Below are 26,512 nucleotides of genomic sequence, written 5' to 3' on the forward strand. Positions count from 1 at the left end.
TGACAGAAATTAGGAATGTCTGTTTCATAACAGACATATGGATAATGGCTTTTGGTTTTATAACCTGTTTTTGTAGGAAGCTTTCTCACTGTGTTAAACCAGTTTATGAGAACAGAAAACTGGCAAATCTTACAGAAAGGCCTCGCTGGACATTGACAGCACTTCAAGACTCGGATCTCTGCTCCTTGGGGCAACAAATTGCCTTAACCTATAGATTACATAGCTAGCAAAGAGGGATTTAGCACCTGCTGACTGATACCTTACATGATATCAACAGCAGTAGAAACTGGGGACCAGAACTAAGCTAGTTGGTCTGGAAGGACAGTGTATCATTGTGGCTACTGGTAGAGAAGCAAACAATAGATTTTGTTTATTCTGAAAGCAACTTGTCTTAGTGGGTGAGACTGAGAATAGTTCTCAAAGACAGGATGGAGTCCTGAACTCCCTTCCTTTTATTCTGCCTCTACTAGATATTTATTCATAGGTCTATTTAATGAGGTTCTTTGTGACCTAAAAGTTAATTTGTAAGTAAAGCAGAGAAAGCAGGCTTGGCTATATTCTGGATTAGTGTGCAGCCAGGACTCGTGACTTTCTGGCTTGCAATTCAGTTCTTTTCCCTTTGGGTGTAGAATATTTCAGTAAAGTATACAATGATCTCATGAGGTTTTTCTGGCTTGAGAGAGCAGAAAAGGTATGAACCTATCTTACAACAACTTTTCCAAACCAGAGTTCCAGAATTAGAGGTTGCCGAACCAGAACTGTCTCAGTTATGTTAAAAAATAAACATCACAATTCATAAAAGTCATTTTCAATCTTTCCCAAATTGTGTGTGTATAAGCATGGAAGAATTGCAAAGCTCTGACACAATTAGTTCCAAAGCGTTCAAATGTTTTGAGATTCCCGGGCAGATAAAGCACGTTGAAAAATCACCTATGCTTTGAAAAAGCAGAGCTGAGAGCTTCCATGTGCACTGAGAGTTTGAATACTTGTATTAAAGAACAAGTTTTGAGGACTGGTGGTTCTTAAAGAGACAAATAAGAACTCGTGTGTTCTGCCTGATTTAAGAACGTGCTATCATTTGCTGTGTTGCTGCTCTCAGTCCAACAAAAAAAACTAAGATCATAAAAAAGCAGGTGAGACTAGATCACTCTGAACAGCCTCCATGACATAAAAATCAGTAAAAGTGGAGACAACAGTGGAAGTATTTGTTGCAAAAATTGTTGTTCAGAACATGTTAGAGGAAAATAGTAAATATGAAGGAGGCTTCCATTGTCAACTTTGATTTGTATTTACTATTTTGAGGAGAAAATGAGGGACAGTGGTATGAAACCAGTGCACTGTACCTCAGTAGAAAAGAGAGAATGGCTGTCTCTGATATTTTGGTTCTTGCTTTTGATTTGTTTTTTCTGTGTGCAGTCAGCTTCTGATCATTGTGATGGAAGTACAGTGTAGGCTAGTGAATCTTCTGTCCCTGATTGCTGGTGTTTGGGGCAGTCACTTGTATATGAACGGGGTGGGGGGCGGGGTGAAAGCCTTAAAAATGGCAGTGACTAAATTCTGCATTTGCCTTTTAACAGTGCAAGACTGCCATAAATCTAGATCAGCAGGGAATCTAGTCCTCTCAGTCTACATAATTTCACAATTTCCTTCTTCACCCTTAGAAATTTCTTGGCAAAGGCACATATCTGCTGTCCATTGATTGATCACATTTTGTCTTACAGTCATTTGTCACAGATTTTCTTGCCATCTTTGCTTTACAAATCCAGTCTAATTCAAGTATTTAGGACCTGACTCATAAGCTTTGATTTATTTGCTTTTTTTTTTGTACATTTGTGGAGAATAGTTGCCACTTCAAATTTCTGTGCACTTCTCTTTATGATTCAGAACTATAAAGATTCAGAGCTTTGAAGGGGTCTATTTGTAGGACAGCACTCTCTCTCTAACATTGCCCACCATCACTCTTGTGAACTGAGTACTTGGGGGCACAGAAATTAAAGCACCTAAAAATAGCACATAGCACTTGATCTTGTTTGTTTGACAGTCCTAGTAGCCTATTATTTTGTAATTAGTTCTGATACGGTTTCAATTTTTTATTTAAATGGCAAGTATCAAAATTCCTGGAAAAAATATCAGAAGCACAGAAAAGTATGTGGTGTTTCTATTTTTGTTCTGACTTTAATTATTTCTTGATCTTCATCCACTTTGACTTATTTTGTTGCTTCATTCTATCTAAATGCTGGGATTTTTCCACCACTAGCACATGCTCATGAAAGTGAACTGTTTCAAATGGTCTTATTATGCAAATTCACCTTTTAGTTTCGAAAATAAATTCTGTTTCATTTTTGTCAAAATCCCAAAGTCAACAATAAAGAGAGGAAATGATCTGTCATGCAGGGTTTGGGGGATTTTGAGCTATGCTCCTGGTGAGAGCTCAAAAATAATAAAGGGTCTGGTGGAAGAGCAGCTATTGTGTTGCCACTACTATCGCTTTCCTTTCCAAGCCAGAGGCAAGATGGCGCAAGTTTAGTTTCTTGCTTCATTACCAGGTTAAATCAGCTCAAACGCACCTTCTACTGCTATGTGCCTAGCATGGAGTGTAGAAAGTTCACCTCCTTTACTCACAGTAAGCTTTATTTAGATTTAAAATAATTAAATATCAGCTGTAGTTATCTACTTGAGGTATGTAGACAATAACAATGGACTGTACGCTATGCCAAAGTACAGAATATATTGTAATAGGTTTACTGTCAAACAAAACTGGATCTATTTAGATTCAGTAGACCAGGCGGTCCCTTTTGTTTGGTTGTACTGTTCCCACAGCCCCCAGTTACAAAGAGTAGCAATAATACTAATTCTGAAGTCCCTTTCTACTCCCAGTACAATTAATATAAGGAATGATTGGATTTATTATTAATGTAGCATACAAAGAAATTGTCCAAACCTAGATGATCATTTAGTTTTGAAAAAAGAATGTCAAAACTCGAGCTATCATCTATACATGGGTTCTACTTGGTTTGTCTTGGCTAATCAACAAAGCCATCTCATGCCACACATTTTGGTGATGGTTGTACATTTAACCCTCATGCTAACCACTCAGTATCCCAGTTAAACCAGTTTGAGTACCTGAATCTGCCCCCTGAGCCTTCGCTGTTTCTGCCCTACAGTAATGCCTTACCGAGTGCTTGACAGAATCACCCTTACTACTCATCTGTCCCCACTGGCAGGGATGTAGGTAGAGGTGATAAAATAAAAGGAAATAGCACAGTGTCACATGCAAATGATGTTGAAACTTTGCTTCTCTGTCTAATGGGTTTGTCTCATAACTCATCTCAAAATGCAACCAAACCACTGACTTACAGTGTTTGTAGCTGAAAGTAGATTTCTCATAGCTTTTCTGAGGAAAGCATAGAGAAAATTATTCCGTCTTTGTACAGAGAGAGAGGAAGAAGGAATTCTTTGCAAAGTGTTGTCCCTCAACATTGCTTGAAGGTTGTGATGTTTTTTTAGCCTTTGAATTACTCTTCTGCTTTACACCTAAAGAGGTATGACTGGAATCTTTTTGTTCTGCAGTAGTTCTTTCAATTCTTATTTGTGTAAAAGTAGGGATAATTGCCACGAGCTTTCACAAATGTGTTTCTGAAAGAAGAGTGCTTTTCTGTTTGTTTGCTCAATGATTTCCTGGCAACAGTTCCCTTAGAGCAGAGTGAGACTGTACCAGCTACAGAGAGCCATTGGTATTGAACCTTTTCAAAATGGCTTTTTTTTGGTGCAGGTCACAGAAGTTATGAGAAACATCCATTTTTATTCTGAAGACAAAAATGCAACTACAGCTTTTTAGTGTGCTGAGAAGTTATACTGGCATGGGGGAAAATACCCTTTTGAAAATGCAAGAATCCAATAAATTATATCTTGTTCTGTGAGTTTCTTATTTCACTTGTCTTCTAAGTGTTTGGAGGCTTACACTGGCTGAAAATTTGGACATAGATGTTTTCATCTGGACAGACAATAAAATTCTCAGGATTTAGTTTTTTTCAGCATATGGTTATAAATATAATTTTGGTTTTTCATCCTGTAATCTGAACACGTCCATTTTGTTTAAACAGAAGCCAAAAAAACTAACAAGAAGCCAAACAGGTGTAAGCATTTCTGCTCTTTGTGATGGGAGTATTAACACTGGCTATCTGAAAATCAGTGCCTCAGATGATATTTTTGTGCAGTCTTTTGCTTGAGTTGCTAACTGAGCATTTTTTAGCATTCTCTCTTACAAATTTCCAGAGAATTTTGTATCTACTTCTTCAATTACATGAAACAAGTGCAGCATTAGTGACCTTATTGGGGTTCTGCTGATTTTGGGATCTAGCTGAAGATGGATATTCTAACCAGTATAATGAAGAAAAATAAATTTATTCACATCTTTCTTGAGAAATATTCTCTGTACTCAATTAGTAGGAAAATTAAGTGTTTTTTGTTGTTGTTTTTAAGTTGAGGCTTGCTGCTCTTGCAAAGAGGAATTTCTGTTGCTTTTGTTTCAGATCTCTTTAAACATTGGCAACAGCAATGACAAGTATCTAGTCTTCTGTGGCAGCCAAATCTGCTAAATACACAAACATGCTTACAGTCACAGCTGATTCTGATTTTATTATCGCTACTCTAAAATATATTAGGTTACCTTGATAAAATAGCACAATACTATGAGGAAAACTGGTAAATAAGGTAAATAAAATACTAAGAAAGCAATATTTTCCTAGCAAGAGGGGAAGAAAGCCCTGAGAAATATAGAAGTGCTGTTCAACTTTGTGAGCTCACCAAATTTCTGTGTTATGGTGAACTGATGGGATCTCATCAACAGGATCCTGGAAAGACCCGACACCTTTCTGTCAACCTGTTTTCTTGCTCTTTCTTTTGTAAATGGGCTGCCAAGGGCTTGACTTTTTTGAAACGGGAAATTACCTGGCATAGTGAGAGCCCCAAACTGTCATCTCCTTCTGTAAGTGTTGGTTTAAGCAAGGTAGATGGGATTTGCAAAACTGAAAGAATGCAGAGCAGCTTCTCCCAGCTTGTGTTTCTTCAGCACAGATGATCTGTGGAGTCCTTCCTGACACTTCAGGAGAGCTAGAGCAGTGCTGTGGTGTCTGAGCTGCTCAGCCCAGAGGTCAGGTCAGGGCAGTGGGAGTTAGGGGTCCTGGAACTCTTCCAAGGCAAGTTACTTAACCACTCTCCAGTCACGTTTAATCCCTGGTCTGAAATGCAACTTACTGGTTTTATTAGTATTTATCAAATATGTGTGAATCATGGATGCATCTTTAGCTGCCATTCTGGCTGCCTCCTGTTGTTGAAAGCTGTCTAACGAAGTTAGAGAGAGATGCAGCTGCTCTGTTATCCATGGATGTTCTTTAGTACTGGGGAAAGGATATGGCTGTTGATATTACCCTTTATTAGAGCAAATTATATGAATACATACGCTAGTCCAGGGAAGCCATATCTTTATTTGAGTGGGTCTGGACAATTACAGCTCTTGTAAATTAACTTTTTTTTTTCTATGTTTAAGTGAGGAAAAAAGAAACTGGAGAGAAGAGACTGAATCAGAACTTAAAGCTCAACTGTATCTAGAGCTCCAAATCCTACAGATAATCACTGATATTAATAGTTTTCTACTACTGTGGGTAATTCTGCTGATTTCTCAGGGAACAACTCAGAACAGCAAAGCTAAGCAGGGTCTGGAGGGATGGAAATCTCTCAGGTTCTGTCTGCTCCCTTCACTGTGCAGCCGTGAGTCCCACTGGAAGGTAGCTCTGGGTCTGTGACCTGCCTACACACATGGTGGGCTGTGTGATGGGCAATTTGCCCATGACACTGCAACACACTGTGCCTGCTGACTTGCCGTGGTTTGAGAGCTGCACACCTCAGACTGAGTGCTGGAAGAATGCACTTTTCAGATAGAGATTCGGAGCAACTCATTCCACTGTGTTTTGTGAAAGAGTGATAATCTCAAAGAAATGTCATTGCTCAGAGAAAGGTTCTGTTCAAGTGAACTTGTTAAGAAATCTGCATTTATTTATGAAATAAATATTATATGAAATATTTTAACAGTGATTGTAGTGGCAAACATTGTAAGGCGCAGCATGTATCATTCTGTGTGTAGGAAACTTCAATAAAAACATTTTTGCTTACAGTCTTTGTACGAAAGATTACAAGTTATTTAATTGTCTCTGTCAAGTAATATTTGTTTTAAAGACTGGAATTATTGTGCCTTCAAGAGAACATTCTTCTAATAGAAGCAGATTTCTCAGGGAAAGGAACGTTTTATTATCTGTTGTTCAGCTTTTGGACTTGATTCTGTTACTTGCTGCTGTCCTGTAGTGAATGTATGCTCAAAGCCAAACAGACAAGGCTTTGCTTCTCTTTGTTGCTGAATTATTCCTATCTCTTCTACCTGAATTACAGTACAACATGAAGTAAATCAATGTTTTAACTATGGTATCCCTAGTACTTAACAGCACACACCTCTAAAGGGCCTTTTGCTCTGCAGTTCCAGACTTGTACAGCAGTGAGTGGGAGTTGTGTAACTGACTTCAGGGGTTCATGATCGAACTTTAAGTGCAGTCACCTTACTGGGAACCTGGGATTTAAAAGAATGGCTCATATCTTCTGAGAAGAAACATTGTGCAACTTCTGCAGGTCATGCAAATCATGCTTTTCCCCTTTCCTCCTCTCCTGGTGAGTCAACAAACCTTTTCCTGACAGTGAAAACAACGGAATATGACTTCAAAGGCTTCAGTGGAGGCTGTGGTCTTCATACGTGACATACACTGCCACTACAAAATGCTTGTTTCTTTGCAACAAATGTTGGTGCAGCTCTGGGGAAGGCCTGCATGACATACAGGAATAAGGAGAACATAATCTCAAGGCTAAGCTAGAGGAGTGCTAAGAATAATATAAACCTTACAATCATGGTATTAGGCTGAAGAGATTTCTATGATGGGATAGACAGGAAAAATGAAGAGTCAGGGCAGCCCTCCAAGTCTGAGGAGGGTGATTTAGGTTGCATCTTCAGGTGCTGTGAAGTTCTGTAGGCCAAGGTAATCCTAAGTAATTCACTGCAAACTCTATGCTGTGACAACCAGCCAAAACCACTCATCGTTTGTCACCTGCTTTTGATCTCCTGAGGTATCCTAAGACACCTGTCTGAAACTGCGTAGAATAACAGTAAATTTAACTTCTAGGACTCAAAATGAAAAGAATGTGTTCTGACATGCATCCTTTCTGACTGGAAATGAAGAACGCTTTTCACTGAGCTTTAAGTAGTTGTTGATGAAGTATTTCCATTGTCTTTGACGTAAGATTTGTCTTATCAGCATGTTTATTTTTCAAAATGATGAAAAACAAAAAGTCACAAAAATGTGCAACTTCTATGCAAAAAAAAGACTTGATTTCATAGGATTTTGAAAAAGATAAGTTCCATTTTGTGATAATTTGATTTTTGTCCTTTTGTGACCAGAGCTTTTTAATTTTTTTTCTCCTAATGCTTCTGAGCTTTGCTTGCAAAGTCTCAACTGTAAGAATCTGGGATGAAATCTAGTAATTTGGTTTGGGACTGTGTTTGAAGAAGAAAATTCCTCCCATCTCAAAGTATATTTTTCAGAGGTTATCTCGGTGCTCTGGACTTTTAGAGTCATCCACAGAACTTGGCACCTGTGGGTGTCAGCTGGCTGCTGAGGAGAAAACCATATAGCAGAAGGGATCTTCCGAATCTTTTCTCCCTTTGCTACAGCTGAGAAATTTGCTCCTGTTACTTCTTTTGGTCACCTAGTTCTTCTACTTGGAATTCATGTATGCAGAATGTTTTATAAAAAACAAAACAAATAAAACCTTGATGCCCACAGTTTTGTAGAACACAAACTTAACTGTGTATGCAAGGCATTGTATTTAGATCTTTCCTTTTTTTTCCTTATTTCTTGGAATAGAAAGGTTGCTAGGTCAAAATGTCAAAGGAGCCGTGATTATTTCTGCTGCGGTTTGTACGTGTGCATTGTGGCAGAGCTGTAAACCCCCCTTTTTTGTCATGGTTTTGTCTCTTTATTGCTGTCTCATCGCTGATGAGCCGGCTGATTAATAGGTTGTTTAATTTCCCTTTGTCTTTTTGTTTTTAAAGTCTTTACAAGAATGTACAACACCCCAGTAACAATGGCTAATTTTGCAAACTGTGACAAAAACTTCTGAGGATTTTTTTCCAAGGTGACGCTGAGACTTTCTGCACAGTTTGCAGTCTTCAGCTTGTACTGTGGGCAGATTAGCCTGTGTCTTTCAGTCTGTAATATTCCTTTGATACAGTTACTTCTGTTCTCTTTGATAAGAACTTCATCTGTTTGCCACAACATCAGACCAAAGACAAAACAGGTCTCCCTTTTGCAGTTTTATTTAAATTACTGTATACATCAGGGATTTGAAATGCTGTGGCTAAAATACTGTAGGTGCTGACCACAAGGATCATTTGCTTCAGATGTTATGCATTGAAAACGGGCATCTTTTTAAACTGGTTTGGTCACTGCAGCCAGTGAGTGAACTTGCCTACTTGTTGGTCAGTCTTTACAATTTTTGTTGCAGTAGGAATCTTCCCCCTGCTGATCCCCTTTTCTTGCAGAGGGAATCCTTAACCTGGGAGACCAGGGAGCTATTCTGTTGGAGGTGGTAAATGCGTTCAGCGCAATGGTTCGCTATGAGAACGTCTCAGCTGTGTTTAAAGTCAGGAAACTTGTAAAAGTTGGGATTCAAATAGAGGTGAGAAAACTGGCTTGGGACATGCTGAATGCTCAGTTCACTACTGACATCACTTAATTACTGCCCTCCACTCCCCAGATTCTGTGGCTGAGGTGTATTTGGTGCCTGATGCTTTGGGATAGTTTTGTGGTGTGCAAACGTCCTCTGCTTTGCCTGCAGCCAGAAGAAATTTAGCAAATAACTGTAGTTTCCCCAAGGACTTGATTTTTTTATTTCTTTCTACTTCTAGGTGTCAGTCAGTCTCTCCACCACCTCTTTTGTCCCCGCCAAGAAGCCCAGCCTACCCCCTCAGTGACAGTGAGGACTCTTGCCGTTCTACTCGGCTCACCAAAGCTTCCAACTCCAGACTGCGCCTGAAGGACTGGAGCAGCCGCCCGTCTGCACTGCGCAGCACCTCCACCAGCCCCTCGGACACCGACTCTCCGAGCCACCCTCTCAAAGCCGTCAGTGTGGGTGCTTTGGATAAAAGGTTGTCTGTGTTCAAGTCTGAGGACCAAAAGGAGACCCCAAAGGAGGCTCAGGATGGGGACGCAATAGGGAGCCATCCACTTGCCCGGAGCACTCTTTCCTTGGGCACTGCTGCAAACTTGAGGAACCTCTCCCTCAGCCGGGCGAGCGTTCGCTCCCAGGTGCTGGACATCAGGCAGAAGATCACAGAATGGGAGTGTCGCCGGGAGCTGTCTCCCAGGATGAGCATGTGTGCGGACAAGAGGGACGCTGGGGAGAGGTCAGGCAGCGAGAGCTGCCCTAGTGTGCTGACATCTCCTTGCAGCGAGAAGACATTTGATTTCAAAGGGTTTAGAAGAATGAGCCGAACGTTTTCGGAGTGCTCTTACCCAGAAACAGAGGAGGAGGAACTGCTGGACAGGGATTCCTGCCATCGGGTAGAAAAGAGACCAGGCAGGAGCGAGCCTCCTTCTGTTGCTTTCCTCAAGGGCCATGTGAGGAAAGAGTCCTCTGCTGTGCTCAACAGAATACAGAAGATCGAGCAAGCACTGAAAGAGCAGCCTGGCAGGGGCCTCCCCCAGTTACCAAGCAGCTGTTACAGTGTTGACAAAGGGAGGAAAAAGTCTCTGACTCTGAGTACTGTGGAGGGACTGGGTGAAAACCTAAGTAATAGCAAAGGAGGGAGCGTTATTTTGGGGGGTGAACCAGAAGCATCCACTGAGGCTGAGAAAAGCAATAAGACAAAACAGGGGGTTACTGCAAACTCTGCTGACCCTAAACTGCTCCTTGAAAGCCCAGCTAACACCGTGGTGAATCCTGTACCCAAGCCCAAACGCACCTTTGAATATGAAGCAGACAAAAACCACAAAAATAAACCAAGCAATGGCCTACCTCCATCTCCTACATCTGCTGCTCCTCCCCCCCTCCCATCCACCCCTGCACCCCCCGTGACCAGACGGCAGAAGAAAGAGTCTCGCTTTCACAGAAAATCCCAGAATAGGTAAAAGTGTAGGAAATGTCTTGGGCTTGATCTTCAAATAAGTAACTGTGGTGTATTATTTTAGTAGCAATATTTCAAATTCTCCCTCTAATAGAATGCTTTTGACCTGAGAAATGCTAGGAATTGCTTGCAAGACAAGTATTTTTTCCACTGGACTGCTCTGTTGGGATGCACTGGCAAAATACCCGTGCATAGCTACAATTTTGGAGTTCTCCATCCTGCGTTCCTTGATCCGTGGAAAAGTCTTCAGGTCATTTTGGCACAAATGCCCTTACTTGAGATTCTTAATGGAGCATAATTTCATTATCCTCTTGTAGCAGGACCATAACTCATCTGTTGTAGTCCTGTCTGCCTGTTTACTGCTAGATGTATCTGCAGAGGGTTTGTGTTTCCAAAGCTTACTACAGTTGTGTCAGTTTTATGTGACATTGGTGATTTTATGTAATTCAGTGCTTAGAAACGTTGTCATAAGTTGCTATCAACAGCTGTAGAGGATTAGTGTTGAGAAAACCATATTTTAGCATAGAAGGGACTTTATATATTCCTGAGTTAATGATGAGCAGAGTATATGGCAACATTTCCACAGCAGTCTGTGGAGTTCAACTTGTTTTAATTACATGATTCCCATTGGCTTTTTGGAAATGGTAAAACTCATTCTGCTCTCCATTTAGAAAATTGTAGGGATAATTGTTGATAAAAATTCAAAGTATTGTATTTTGAACATTTGTTCAACTCTCTGTGCATGTGTACAGTACACACACAGCTGAAACTTAGTGATGAGCTTTGCAAGTATCTGTTAAACAACATCTCAAGTGAATGCTATGAATTCAGTATTTGGTGTTTGATGTTGGCTCAATTAATTATAAGTTTATGTCAGCACAACCTGACCTGAAGTGCTCTGGGGCAGGAAAAGGAGAAGAGGAGCCTTCAGAATCTCTTCTTTCAAGAAGCACCTGTTTCTGAAATGGGTCAGACAACTCTGCTGGTGTACATCACTTCTCAGAGAAAGAGAGGGGAGAAATGTGGAAAGCCAAGCTCTGATTAGCAGCAATTATCTTTGAGTCCTGGCAATAATCTCAGTTAGAGGAAACAAACCTAGATTTTAACAAGAATTTGTGAAATAAACCTGACCTCATTTTGTTCACTGCAGCATATACAATGTACAGAAGCTGGACAGTACTTTTTAGATGTTCAGATATAAACGGTAGCCTTTATTGGAAAACTAAGGGGCAAATAGTAAAATGGTCTGGGTAAAGTGGTAAGGTGGTCTGTGTGGTGGGTGGGAAGAGGAATGAATCACATGAGATGATTCTTGCCACAGGATCACCTTGTGGCCTATGTCTAAGTGATCAAAGTCAATCTCTGAGTACATGCTCACACTTAGTTTGAGACCATACAAGTCATCTAAGACCACAGTATTTTGGTATGATTAGTTTTTGAGATGAAGTTTGAATCCTCTTTTCAAGAAGAAGTGCAATTCATGCTAGTGCCTGCTGTTCTGCAAGCTCAGTCTCTTGTCATTGCTGAGTTAGACAACAAATTTGTACAGACAGTGGAGCCTCAGTCCTAGATGGGGCTGGTAGGCATGAGTTCAATGCAAAAACAATGTTTATCAATTTAGGTAATGATTAGCTGAGTGTAAGTTTTAGGATTTGCAGTGCTATCATGTGTATCTCTGGATTCTTGCAAATCAGTTTGATATTTTGCAGGTTAGGTTTCTATTTGCTTGGAACATATGTGTGGTTTAAGCTCACTGGAATATCAAGAGAATGGACAGTTGATATTTATTCTTTTAATATTTTGGTTGAAACCAGCTTTTCTGATGGCTGTTTTAACTTCATAATAAAATGAAGATGAACACTGGCCCTGGTAGAGCTAACAGTGCAAACCATATACCTCCCAACTTTAGTGTAGGTAGTGTCTCAGAGAAACAAGAGCTGGGCAAACTGGAGAATGGGGAGGGCGTGGACAGCAGCTTCTTGCAATCCACAGGATTCTCCTACATCCAGCTGGAGTTATGATGCCAAACCTCCCATCCACAGTGACAGGAGAGAGCACAGGAAGGAGGGACCAAGACTCTCTCCAGGAAGCTGTCTGAGCCAGCTGTCCCTCACCTTCCTGCCAGAAAGCCCAAATCTTCAGGGCCCAGCCATCACCCGGGGGTGCTCATTCACCCCTGACAGCCTTTATTTCCTGTATGCTTTGTCCTTTGCTGACAGTGCTTGGCACAAGCTGTGCAAGGGAGATGGGTGACTTTTACACACTTGAATCTGCCTTTGGCATTTGTACACTGCTTTTTATGGTAGGATGTATCTGAATGTTCAAGACATGAGTATTTTCAAACTAAGGCTTACATCTGCTAAGGCAACTGGTAGAGGAGTGCTGTCCAGATAAATGCCTTTTTCTTGAGGAGAGAGGGCCACATGTTTCTCCTGGCAAGCACAAAACAATTTCTAATCTGATGACTGTGCAGCTAACTTACTATGTAACTGATGAAAAATATTCCATACTTTCTGGATATTTTCTCCTTCTTTGTATAATGGGGATAACAATACTTCCAACCTCATAAAGGTGTCACTGTTTGTTATACTGACTACTGCTGTCAGTACAGGGCTTGAGGGTCCTCTACAAGTCCTCTTAAAGCATGACGTGTGATTTATTTTTTAGTTAACTTATATACATTTCTTAACAAACAATTGCTCAGCTAAGTGTTTGAGTCATTTTTGCATTCTAGTTACTAATTACTTATTGTTTTAACTTCAGAAAATCCTTTGAGTTTGAGGATGCATCAAGTCTGCAGTCCTTGTACCCTCCCTCCCCAACTGAAAATGGGACTGAGAGCCAGCATAAATTTGGATCCAAGAGCACTTTAGAAGAAAATGCCTACGAAGACATCGTAGGTAAGAACCTGTTGCATTATATGAACTCACACTGGGTTGTTGAGCCATTGTGGTCAGGCTGTGCATTGCTGAACATACACCCTGTGCAAGAGCATTCAATGCTGACAGTAAAGAGAGATTAAATGAAAGGTAAATGATTCTGTTGTATCAGAGCAAATGTAACTCTCAGTCCACATGCAGGAGGTCTTGATTCCTTTGAACTTTGTTGAGTGGTATTGGAGACAGACCGGTCAGATTTTTTCATGCTTTACAAGAAACAATTATTTTTTTTAACAAAGCCTTGGCCTGAAGCCTTGAGCGATGTAAAAATGTAAAGTGAAATAGATACAGAACTATCCAACAGCAAGATTAGCCTCAGTGGTCTTGTGTGGTCAGCTTGAGCTTTTCAGGACTTCTGTGGGGACTGCCCCAAAGCAGTTGTACGTAGCATAATTCCTGGTCTCCCCTCAGTCCCAGTTGTTGGCTAAAGAAAAATTAATTTCCTTTAGCTATAGAGCCATCAGGAATGCACAACGAAAACACTGTTTTGATTAAGCTTCACAAGAAAAACATGTTTCTTTTGGTCTTAGAAGGAAATGTATGGCCTATGCATACATTCTTTTAAGATCAAAAAAGTTGTTATAATTACTGAAAATTGGGCAGCCCTTCAGAGCACAGTTTTTCCACACAAGTGATGAATATCTGCACTGTTTTTAACTCTTTCAGTGTTGTATTATTGCAACAAGTACAAAGGGTACTTCATTTTCACTTACTTTGGACAATGAATCTTTATCTACTGCAAACTGGAGGGCTACCAAAGTAGTCAGGGGCCCTACAGCACATCCTCTAAAGAGATACTGAGGGAGCTGGGCTTGTTTAGTCTGGTAAAAAGGAGGCCCAGAGGCAATCTAATGCTGCTTACAGATGTCTGAAGGGCGAACAAATATGATAGCACAAAAATCTTCTTGGTCATGGCAGTTGATACAGCAAGGGACAGTTGCCACAAATTTCAGCTTGGGACTCTTTCTCTGTCTAATTAAATTCTGTCTCTGGTTTGTCAGCCTCAGTGAAATCAGGACTTCACTCTTTCAGTTTTCAGCTGTACTCTCCCTCTGTGCCATTCAAAATAAATGCTACCAGAACACCAAAAATGCTTTTGTTTAGTGTCTGCTAATAAAAATATGAGAGCTTATGTAGATACTAAAAAGATTTTTTCCATGGAGAGCATCTCTACATGATCACCAGCCTTCTCCATGAACAGCCAGACCACTGTGCAGTCCACACTTGAAAATGTATTGTGCGTTATAGTGCCCATCTTTGCTCAGGGACTATCAACATGCTGCCAGATGTTAAGTGGTAATGTTTGCTTTCCTTGCTTTGGTTTGTTTTAAAAAAAAAAAAAGTGCAGGACTAGTAAGAATCTTTCTTCAAATTAGAAGAAATCTTGGGTTCAATGAAACAAAATCACAGTGGGCTCTTCCAACTCACGGGAACTATAAGTTTGCTTTCTGCAAATTATAATTTGGGCATTTTGGCAGGGTAGTGAGAAGAGAATGCAAAATTTCTGATCTGTGGACAAAAACAGAACTTCATTGTTTTGTATTACTTTTTAACAGTCTCATTCCAAAGCACTTCATTCAATACAGGCAGTGAGGGGGGAATACAAATTCAGTATAATTCTTATAAACTGTCAAATGTGATTAAAGACAAGCCAAAGTAGTTTGATCTCTGGCTTTAAGGAAACTAATGTAGTTTTGCGTATCACATCTGCATAATTTATACCAGTAGTGCTAGACCCCTGTCTCTAAGTAGCACTCTTGTACTCATGTAAACCAGGTGTCTGTAAGAGTGAGTTTATTTTATAGATTTACATCTGCTTCAAAGCTAGAAAGAACTCTGTCACTGCTGCTTTGGATTTTCTTTGCAAACAGTTGTCCTAAAAGTGGTAGATTTTTTTTTTCTCTTTTTTTTTTCTATAGCTGGTTGAATATCCTTCTTCCCTAAATGCTTGTAGGTAGCTAAAATATTGTCATTGTAGCAATAAATTTAATAAAATCTCCCTCACCACCCATAGAATTAAAACTTTTAATGCAGGTATTATCTATCAGAGAGTACTTTCCAAAAAAGTGTATATAATGTTAAACACCTACAAGGTGCTGTGTGGGATACTGAATGCTCTCACTCAGGCTAGTCCAATTATCAAAATGTAGCTTTTAAGCACATAGATACTAGGAGTAGAGTAATTTTTTCTGAGATTGTTACATGACCTCCTCATCTGATGCACATGCACACTAAACCTTTGTCTTTCTCCTGGTGCCCTTACAGTGTTTCCTTCTTTAATGGTGAGGACAGTGATGAACTGCTGTGGGTAGATTGTTATTTTGAGAGTTGACTTTAAGACTTTTTATTTAAGGTATTTAAAACCAAAAACTGTTGTTCTTTGAAATCTAGGGACATAATGAACCAGAGACTTTGTTTAATTTTGTTATATTTAAGTACATTTTAATAAATGAAATATCTGCATGTTAACGTCAAGAGAGGTACTGGATTGGAACATAATGATCCATTCTGCATTAATCAAAAAGCAATAGTATAAAAGCATACACATTCCTAATATTAATCAGAGCTGTATTCCATGTGCAAGGAACCATGTGGACTTCATTCATCTTCTGTACTAGCATTCACAGGAATGTGGCAGTCATAGTAAACTTAACATTGTTTTGCTTCGTGTGGTTTTGAATGAGTCTTTAATCAGACAAAAACTGATGTGGCTTTATGAATCCAGTTGGGGAAACCATACTTGGCTTTGTGCAAATTCAAGGAACTATCATAGTATTAAGAGATGTCTGAGACAGTTGCTTCCGCTGTGTTTGTGGACAACAGTATTTCCTGTCATGTGTACCATATGGTTTCAGTGTTCCAGTCTGTTCCACTAAATACAGTTGAGATATTTGAATATTGTTATTTAATCCCTGCTGTCTCTGAGGCATTTTTCACCTGACACCTAGAAGAAAGCACAAAAAAGGTTGAATGAAAGTAAAGTGAAAGCAAGGGTAAGGGAACAATATCGAGTTTGTCTAAAGAAAATCTAGTAAAACCATGTAAATTATGGTTTGTGTTTGCAAGAGAAATTGCATTCACAGTTTTGAAATTAAATACAGAGGAAGAAATCTGCTTTGACACAGGAAGCATTCTTACTGCATATGTAACTCATCAGAGTGCTGGACACAGTAGAACAGGTGGGAATCTCCTCTAAATCTATCTTTCAGTCTATTTCTGCCCATCAAGCTCTTAAGAGGAGGAGCACAAGTGTCTGCCCCTGCCCCGGGGAAGTTTGGTGTTTCCCTGGCAGCAGAGCCCCTAGGAACACCAAGTCTAGGCACACTAGCATATGGCAGCCAGGTATAGCCTGGCCTGGCCTATGCCACGAGTTGGGTGGCATGTCAAGGGAATCGGTATCAAAACCTGTGTTAGGACTGCTTGGTGGCAGGTCCCAGTGCTGTGCTTAGATCTCTCATGGAAGTCATGCCTCTCTCCTTTGACTTCGTGGTTGATATAGTCAGCAGTATGAGGCTCTTTTGTTCATTAAATGCAGGTATTTTTTCAACAGACGTTTTAGGATATACTGTAGAAGATGGAACCTGACAAATACCTTCTGGCTGAGGAAGTGATTTTTCCAAGCTGGCTCCGACAGCAGAAATGGACCTCTGCCTGGGCAGATGGGTTAGCTGTTAAAGAGGGGCAGGTAACCTAGGCAAGAGGAAAGCTAGTCGAAGTTGTAAGATTCAAACAACTGGAACAAATTCCCATGGGGGTTAAAAAACAATAACAAAACCAAACCAACAACAGCTTTCCTCTAAGTAATGCTATAGTTAATATGCAAAGTTAAAAGTTGAAATGTTTTCATGTTAAAGCTGGGATTCAGCTGTAGAGTTTCGGTTCTGAAAGAGCACAGGCCTTTAGATCTGGGGTTTGATACTGTCCATGGTGATAGAGGCCAGCTTTGAAAGCTTGCACTGGAATTCAGTTCCATCTTCTCCTCATTTCTCCCTATCTCCACATCACAGTTTCTCTGTGCTCCACTAAGGAGACTAGAGACAATTGTCACACAGTCTTGATGGGGATGCAGACTTCTTCCCAGCTCTGAAATGCTCGGAGCCATATCTTGGGTTCAGGCCCATCTCTTGTTGTATTTGTATGTTGAGAAGCAACTGATGAAGCCAGTCAGAAGACTTTTCTGGAGCCTCTGAAACTCTCAGTCAGATGAGTTAGATTGTTTCATATTGGCTTCAAATAAAAGGTGATAGTTAAAATGTGTTGGAAATCTGGCCATCTATGGAGGGGAAAGGATGAGAAAAGGAGGCAAACAGAGGAAGTGAGGCAGTTAAAGGAGAAGCAGCTGCAGACAGCTACTGTATCTGCTTTGAAAGCAGTCTAGTAGTCACAAGCAGTCTAGAAAGTAAAGCAATGTGCCCAGAAATACTGCTGTGGAATCTCTGTAACTGGAATGAATTTCTGAGTGAGATTTGCTCGTGGGCTTCTAATGGGAGCTTACAGAAATCTGTGGTCCCAGGGGCAGCTGGACCTCCAGGGAAGGGTTTTTTACACACCTTCCTGCTCTCTGGATCTGTTCACTGTCACATTAGGAAATGCTGAGCTCTTCCAACTGGATGTTTCTCTTGACAAATACGTTTTGCATCTTAAGAGGAGTTGGAGAGAGGATAACAACTTAATCACTGTGCTTCTGGAGGCATATTATTAAACCGTGTTACAGTTGTCACCTAAGGTGACTGAAAAGTGAAACTGTGGGATTATATGCAATAATTTATCTGTTTTCCTCTCTTTGTCCATTTGAGTATCTCACTTCAGTTTGGGGAGAATCAATTTCTTGTTTACTTCAGCACTATAACAGGACAACTAGCTAAGGGTTTGCATGGGCCTTCTTCACAGTCAGGGACCTGGGTGAAATATAAATCATTATAAAGCCCCAAACCTGTCAGATTGGTACCAGGTCTAGAAAAGTTTTTTGTTTTATTTATTTATTTATTTATTTATTTTTTTATTGAGTAGAACTGTTTCCCCATAAGTCTTATGTTCAGGTTATCACTCAGGAAGCAAAATATCTTGCTTTTGTCATATCCAGCTCTTCTTGAAATTAGTGGAGGACAGTTTGTTGCTGTACTTGGGTAAGTACAGTCTTTTCCAGAGAGTTGAAAATGGCCCGAGTTGGGTCTCTCAGCTATTTCACAATACATCAGACCACATAAGAGAGGAGATGGAGCAATATGTCTCAAATCAGCATTATTAAACGAAGTGTCAGGGCAGCCTAACCCAGGTGGGTGCCTGAGCAGTTAAAATAGGCAGGTGTGGACCTTCAAGCAGGATCCTGAGTGTGTAGGGAATGTGGGTGATTTAACCTTCCCTGTAGAGTCCGGTTCTCAAAACAGCATGGTAAAGCACCTTGTCTCTCCTAAACAGATAAGTTGTTTTGCATTCTGATGTAAGCTGGACATAGTACATGTCATGTAACAAATGGGATGATTTAGCTGCTTTACTGAATCCTCCATTAAGTGTGCCAAGAGCTGCAGAAATGATGACTGAGGTCCAGTTGGAAGACATTCCTGCTTGACATTGCTTTCAAATTAGACTGTTTGCAAAGTTCTTCCAGTAAACGTGGAAAAGGTTTAGAAAAAGAGTGAGCTGGGGCTCTTGACGTTTCCAGTAAAATCCCATCATCACATGCCACATTATCATCTGTCATATTATCATACCACATTATTTTCCATCAGATCATCATCTTGCATCAAAATGGTTGTATGAATCTGGGAGAAACTGGAACTGCTGGGTTGCTGTGAAGCTGAAGCAAACTTGGAGAGAATGTACCTCTACCAGCAGTGCTGTGCTAGTCCCTTCTCTGAAAACACTTTGGGCTTTTAGTCAGATGCTTATTAGTAGGTCTCTGGATAACTGGTTAGTAAAAGACAGATCTATGATTGGTACAAAATGATGGTGCAGGCTGTGATAAGGGAAATGTGTGTCCCTATCTTCCTCCGTGACCCTAGCCTGTCTTTCAAAGTCTAAAAAGCATGGGAGTGTTTTGGAAAGTGTAATTGTGGCAATTTTAATAACAGACAGTATAAGGTAATGGCAGCCAGAGCACATTAAATGAAACAATATCCATATGGGCCTGTCAGAGAAGGGCCAAATGCTCTAGCTGTCTCATCCTATTGATGATCAGGCTGCTGCTTTGTTGCCACATTGGGATACATGGATTTCAGTTATTTTCAATAATGATTTGGTATACAAGAAATATACACTTTGCCATTTGTGAGGTGCTGACACCATCTACCTTAGTTAGCCGCACAGCTTAAGGAGCCTGGGCTTCCCGTGCAGCCAGTGGGGAAAGCGGCAGGCTTTTAGCTTGGGCATTCAGCATCACTCTCTGGAGACAGCATCTTTTCTGTGTGAGCACAGGGAGCACAGTAATATGGGCACCAAGTTTAAGGCAATTTGACGAGCCATTTCCTTACTATATACCTGATACTTGTTTCTTCCTACTTGTTGGTAGGGCGAAAGAAAGTAGTTACGCTCAGTGAACCACATGGTTCCTCTGACAGTTGCTTCTGCCATCTAAAATTATGCATTTCCCTGCTTTCTGTCATTTATAGAGAAGTGTCTGTCTGTACTTTTTTCCCCTTCAGTCTTATTTTTCACTCCTTTCTCAGCATGAGACAGGCTTGCTGCGTCTGCCTCTGCTTCCCATTTGCCACGTGTGAGAGGCTGAGCAGAGGAACATTGTGTGCTGCCTCAGGACTCGGTGGGGCTGACTCGCAGAGCGTCACGGACTGAGAAATTGCAACCGCTGGAGGAAACTCTTCAATGCTTAAGCTCAAGGCACTACATTCCTCATGGCTTTTCTAAAGATCCCTGACTATTTTATCCTTTTTTTTTCTTTCCCCTATGGACCAATCATTAAATTGCCTGTAAGAGCTTGTGAAGATAAATGTCATGTAGATAAATGCCCCATGCTAACTCAGCATTTCAGTACGTAGAATTCAAGAGAATGGGAAATGTGGAGAAAAAAAAAAAAAAAAAAAAAAAAAGCCTGTAGAGGGAGCTGATCTGGAAGCAGGGCTGGTGATCAGAGGCATGAAATAGCAAACCTTTGACAAACACTGTGACCATATGCGCCGTGGGGGTCTGACTCAGCTTCCTTTGAAGTCAGTGATAGTCTGCTCTTGTCTTCTGCAGCAATTGGATCAGCCTTGTTAAGACAAGCATGGCCTCTATACTATGCCATCTTTCTTCCAGTCTGTCTTGGCTTTCAGTGGAGACATCATATGGAAGGAACAAGGACATTTCTTTGCTCTTTCATTGTAAATGTGTTTTCCTTTTGCAGCAAATACAAATGCATACAAAAGCACTACAGCTTGCAGATTGTAAATATTCCTTGTCTTGGTCTCTGGGATTAGAGAAGCGATGTTGTTGAGGAGAAATGCTGAGGTCAAAGCTGCAAACCTCTGGAGCCAGCCCAGCTGTACGGAAATCTTCCTCATTTTCGTGCTGCAGCACCAGCTGCTGCCACCACAGCCCTTCCCTGAAGCTTCCTTCTGGTGTGGAATCCACACCTGCGGGTGCCCACCAGTCTCCTGGTCTATGTGCCTGTGGAAGGCAGTCACAGTGTACTGGTGTGGGGATAAATGCTATTCTAAGGCAGTTTAGGAAATCCTCATACATTTGTTTTGCTTGCTTGCAGTCTTGGGTTTCTTGTCACTTGCCCTTCCTGTTCTTGACACCCAGAAACCAGTCTGTCTGTGCTGCCTGGCACTCTTTTTGCATGTACGGTCTTTTGTGTCTCTTCCACCAAGAAGAGCACATATACTAAAAAACAGTGGTTGTCTCAGGTTTGAAAACTGCTGAAGACCACACAAATAAATTATCTCTTTTAGTTCACTGGCTGAACAAAACACTTGGTTCAAATATCAAACCAGTAAAACCAGGTTGTTTCAGATTGATCAGATTATTTCATTATCAGAGATTTATTGGGGAGAGAGGTTATTCTTACCAAAAAAAAAAAAAAAGTGGCATATTTAATCTCAAGACATCATTTCAAAATTAAAAAAAAAAAAAAAAAGGACCTGAAGTAAATTGATTTTTAGGCAAATGATAGAAATAAGTAAGTGCTCTTGAATGGCAAATCAGTCATCTGAAGAAACTCACACAGCTCTAGGGAAAGGGTTAAAATCCCTGTGGTGTCTCCACTGACCTCCACGTTACACTGAAGAGGAATTTGGCCAGAGCTTTCTTTTGGTAGACAATCTGAGTCAGAAAAGCAGCCTCTGCTCATGATTTCTTGCTCCTCCTTCTTCTCTCATCCAAGACTTCTCAGGGCCCGTTTCTATACTTAATATTTTAGATCAACATTTGTAATGCTGAGTTTAGCTGGATTCAAGCTATTTTGTTTTACGTGGTGTCTTGGAAGGAGAATCACCCTAAACTTTTTAAATGCTTTACCATTTAGAAAAGGTTTCTTTTCAACTGATGAACTTGTTTCTTCTCAGAAGTTTGGATAATATGCAGACTAATGTAATAACATTAGTAATCTGTTTTCTCAAGGAAGTGTGTGTTTAACCACTGTCCAATATAGTTGGGTATTTTGAAATCTGCTGATCCATTCTAAAATGCTTGCTTGACCTATGCTTGACTTGGGCTTACAAGAAATTTTATTATGCTAGTACTGTCCAATTAGCTGTATTGTTGTGATTGTCATATCTAAAGCTGTAGCATTTAAAAGTAACATTTACTGCGCAATGTCTATTTTTCTTCCTGCAGAAGGAGTCAATTGGTTCCATAGTCCTCTCAGGACATCTGTAGCTTTAAATTATTTTAAGAATATTTGTTACTTCAGATTTATCCTGTCCATTGCATTCATCAAAGCATCTTTCTTTTAAGTATTTCATGCACCTGAAGGCATCCTTTCTATACAGCATGTGGACTGACTATTGACAGTGCAACCTCTATAATCAGATTCCCTCTGGATGAAATAATAGGTTGTGACTGCCAATTCAAACATTCTTCAAGAGCAGCAGTTATTCAGGCCACTAATTAAAACAATGCTAAAACATTCACTCTTGTGCTTACTTTCGACTAGAAATCTTAGTATGATGCACTACTGAAGCAAAACCCTAGTTTTACTGGTAATGTGTGAATGTGTGATCTTGCCAATTACAAGCTCTTATCTCTATAACTGATGGATCAAGCAGACCTGTGTTTCTAGGCTTATCAGTAAACTAGAAACACAAACTGTTTTAGTTTTCTTTTGTGCAATGAGGAAATATAATATTGTGTCTAGAATGAAAACTGATAGTCAAAAGGACAAGGGTATTAATTCAAGCCTTGCTCTCGTTGAAAATAACTATACCTCAGCTGTGACCTCTGTGAAAAGTGAATATTGTCTCTGTGAATAATAAACCATGCTAGAGCTTTCTGTCCTCACTTCCTAATTAATACAGTATATAATAAAACCTGGATTTTTTTCTAAGCCTTATATATAATAGCTTGAATTCTGGTATATATATTGTACTAAACCCAGAAGTTTCATAGTCATCTTTAGATATAATGACGAAAACAAGATTGTCCAAAGCTTTGAACTTCCTGCGTGTTTCAAGCTTCTGCAGATTCAAGTTTTGAATTTGAGTAGATGACTTTGGTGGGATGATTTTCTATGCAAGGTGATTGGAAAACTGGAAGGACGCTGTGCATGAAAATCCTGAAGTTCTAAGCCAGTTGCTGATTATGTGTTGTCTGAATTGGATACAAAACTTTCATTTTATTGGTGGAGTTCATTCCTCTTTGTGCTTCTTAGTTTGGTGAGAGGTTTAGTGAGTTCAGTATTTCTGCGAAGACGAGTTGCTCCACCAGTCCTTAGATGGAAATGGCTGCTGAAGGGTTTTGGAGCTCATTTAAATCTGTGCTGTAAACTTTGGTTCTGGTTTTCAAAGACTGAGAAGACAAAGGTTGCAGTCTGCTTTTCGATGTATTTTTCATTTGTCTCTTATTTAGTGATTAACAGTTCAAGCCTCCATATATTACTGGCAGGATGAGTACTCTTCTGGGCAAAACAAATTTTACATAAGTTGAAATGAATAGCTGCTCAGTTAGAAGGTGTGATATATTTTAAAGAACACCCTGAGAATGTAGCATGGTTGGTGCAGAAATTCTTCCCTCATCTTTTACATTTTCCAATCTTCTCTCTTGGCACTGCTGAGCTGAATTGCTTATTCTTTCTTTGCCGTCTCTCAGGGGAAGAGAAAAATGAAGGTAGCATCACATAAAAGTTGTCTTATCATGTGTAAGAGTGGTATGTTGAGAACAGTTATTTATTGCTATTCGTTTCACCCTGTGAGTGGCTGCTATAGATTTATAAAACCTACTGATATACTTTAAAGTAGTTATGTGCCTTAGTTTTTATATATCAATAAATTTTGCACAGCTGCGGATGCTCAGAAGCACGTCTTGTGAAATCTTTGTGTTTTATTTAAAAAAAAAAAAAAGGAAAGTAAAAAAAATGTCGACCTCATAGCCAAGTTCTCCTCCAAATACTTCCAGCTGCAGCAAGAGGGATGAGTCATGCTGAAAGCTGAGGAGCTTTTCTTAAAGCCTTTTACTTGGTTCACATGATTTTTTTTTTAATTTTACATTCCTGTCTGTTTTTCTTTTCTTACAAAAAAAAAAACACACAAAAAAAATGTGAAGGAGAGTCACCCAAGGAAAACCCGTATGAGGATGTGGAGCTGAAAGGCCGTCACGCGGGCCGAAAATCCCATCAGCTTTCCGAGAACTCCCTAGATTCTTTGCACAGGATGTGGACTCCGCAGGACAGGAAATACACATCACCTCCCCAGGTAATGCGCGGCTTCGCAGGGCGTGAGGTCGCGTTTCTGTCTGCGCTCAAAGCTGCTGCAAGAGAATCAGTTGTGGCATAGGAGGAAGAGCAGCTGCACTGAATGAGAAGGGGTATCTGGAAAAAGAATGTGATCAAATCCATAAATCATTGCTCTTGGCAGCTGTAATTCAGAGGCTCAGCACTGCACTGCAGAAGCTGATTGCTGTTTGGAATAGCCCTGACGAGGGCTGGCTATGGGCAGCCGAGTTTAAGCAGAATCCTTCTGCCAGTTGTTTGGGGAGCTGAATCTGGCCCTAAATCCTTTGTGCAGTTACACCTCTTTGTGAATTCCTCAGTGTTTGCTGATGGGCTTTTAGTAGGACAGGAGGGAGAAAGTCAGGTTCTTAATCTTGCTCATGTATTATGTGAGGCCTCTCGTGGCTTGCTAATGTGAAGTATGTAGCATGGCATGGCTTTGTGTAAGATGGAGAAGGCAAAGTATGCCCCCCGCCCTAGTAAATAAATGAATAATAAAATAATTAGAAAAACCTGAGTGTCTGCATTTAACAAGGCTGTATAAGCTGTGTTGGCAGCATAAAATAAAACACCGGGAACTCTACAGAGTTCCCATTTTGTGGTGAATTTTCCAAAGCAGTGTGTTTTCTGTGAAAGCTGTGAAATGCCAGATTGCTATGCTGTTTATGGGATCATTGTGTTCATAAGGAAAAGTATAAATTTATCACATACTTAATTTTGAGATTCAAAGCTCCTTTTAATGGAACTTTGTTTTGTACTGAATCAACAGAAAATTTGCAGTTAAAGAAAGGTCATGAGGATCTACATTTTTGTCATGTAAAGTAACCTAGAACAAAACAGAATATGTTTTCTTTTGCTTATTCAGTTTGGGTACATGTGAGCACCACAGTCCTAGAGACAAAAGCATTACCAGGATTCTTAGTATACACCTTGCCCATCAGTTGTAAAACAGGAGTATTTTCAGCAAAGGTACTGAAAAGGGAAAAAATGGGAAGTGAATAATCAGGCAGAGTAAGGAGAAACAGGAACTACAGCCATGAAGATAACTTTGTAGTGAGAGACATACTATGAAAAACAATTACTTTTGGCTGTACTCTGTGTGTTAAAAGGAATTGTGATAGCGTTTAGATGGTCCAAAATATGTCCCATTGGGGTAGGACCCGTACAGGTCCATGGTAAGATACTGTCCACCGTTTGGTGTTTTACGCAGGGTGATAAAAGAATATACAGATTAAAGTTGCTTCTGTAAAGTTTCTCAGGAAATAAGTATTCTCTGGTATCTACACAACAAGGCTATCTTTATTCTGGTAGCTTCTTTTTGAAATGCTGCCAGGAGTTTCCGTCAGTCCTGCCATAATTGTGCTGTCATTTTGTTGATATATAAAGCAAAGGGACACTGAGAGCAGGTCAGCTATGAGCCTGGGCAGTTCTCTGATGACCAGAAATAGAACAGTCTCAATTTCCTGAAAAATGGCAGCTTTGTCAACAATTTATCACCCAGTTTTTCCAGCATAGCAACATAGCTGGATTAGCAACATGACTCTTCAGTCATGGATGATGATAAACAAGATGGAAGAGATCAGAAGGTCAGCAGGCTTTCACCAATCATCTCCAAAAAGAACTTTCATTTCTAGACAGCTGCAGATTTTCCTGGCATGCAAACGTGTGGTAAGCAGAGACCTCAGAAACACTGGCTTGTGGTCATTTTGAATCCCAATCTCTTCTTCTTTCCCTTTTGTTGTTTTCAATTGTTAAAGCCATCAGATAGAAAAAGAATGTTTTATTGATGATGATGTGTTTGTGATGCAAAACCCACACATACAGAAACACCTACTTTTAATCCCAGATCGTATGGCCCTGTAGTAGGTAAACCCTCCAAGTAAAACAAATGGGACATTTGCTAGTGCAGGTAGCAGTCTGTCCTTCACTTTAATCATAGGGAAGCTGGAAACAGAACCCAAAGACCTGACCCTGCCAGCCTGCGGATTAACCTTCCCAAGAGCTGGGCAGAGCTGCTTTGAGGACTGTTCCAGGAGAGGGAGAGCCCCATTTTTTTTTTAAGATAGATGTTACTTGATGCCTATTCCCATCAGTGAGATCTTGCCTTCCTTGCTACAATGATAACTGATTTGTCCTTTAAAGAGAATTCCTTGGGAAGGCAGGACAAAGCTGTAACCCAGCCTCTGCATATTGATGGATCTTAAAGCATCTTGACATGGTGGAAATTCAGCCAGCTTGATTTTCTACTTTCTTTCTCTAGGATGAATAGCAGCCTCAGTGTAGTCACTCTGGATTTTCACCACTGCAAGTGAGAGAGATCAGGCCCATCATGTCAGTGTTTTGATGTCCATCAAACTTTTAAGTTAGGTTTGAATGCTCATGGTGTTTGTTAATGTGGTGTGGGTGCATGGAAATCCAAAGCCAAATGCAGTCTATTGTTTTCTTTGAAATTTAGATAAAGCCTTAGATATTGATCCCTGTTTCTTC

General features: G+C 40.3%; 1 protein-coding gene across 1 annotated transcript in view; it reads left to right on the forward strand.

Moving 5' to 3' along the window:
• The window catches only part of DENND2B (DENN domain containing 2B), a 123,922-nt gene that overhangs the window by 52,641 nt on the left and 44,769 nt on the right, over window positions 1–26,512 (forward strand). The window contains 3 exon segments of the mRNA XM_035550429.2: window positions 9,008–10,225; window positions 12,989–13,125; window positions 23,860–24,008. Of these exon segments, the coding sequence (XP_035406322.1) occupies window positions 9,008–10,225; window positions 12,989–13,125; window positions 23,860–24,008 (1,504 nt within the window).

This window comes from Cygnus atratus, chromosome 5, assembly GCF_013377495.2.
Source record: "Cygnus atratus isolate AKBS03 ecotype Queensland, Australia chromosome 5, CAtr_DNAZoo_HiC_assembly, whole genome shotgun sequence".
Lineage (NCBI taxonomy): Eukaryota > Metazoa > Chordata > Aves > Anseriformes > Anatidae > Cygnus > Cygnus atratus.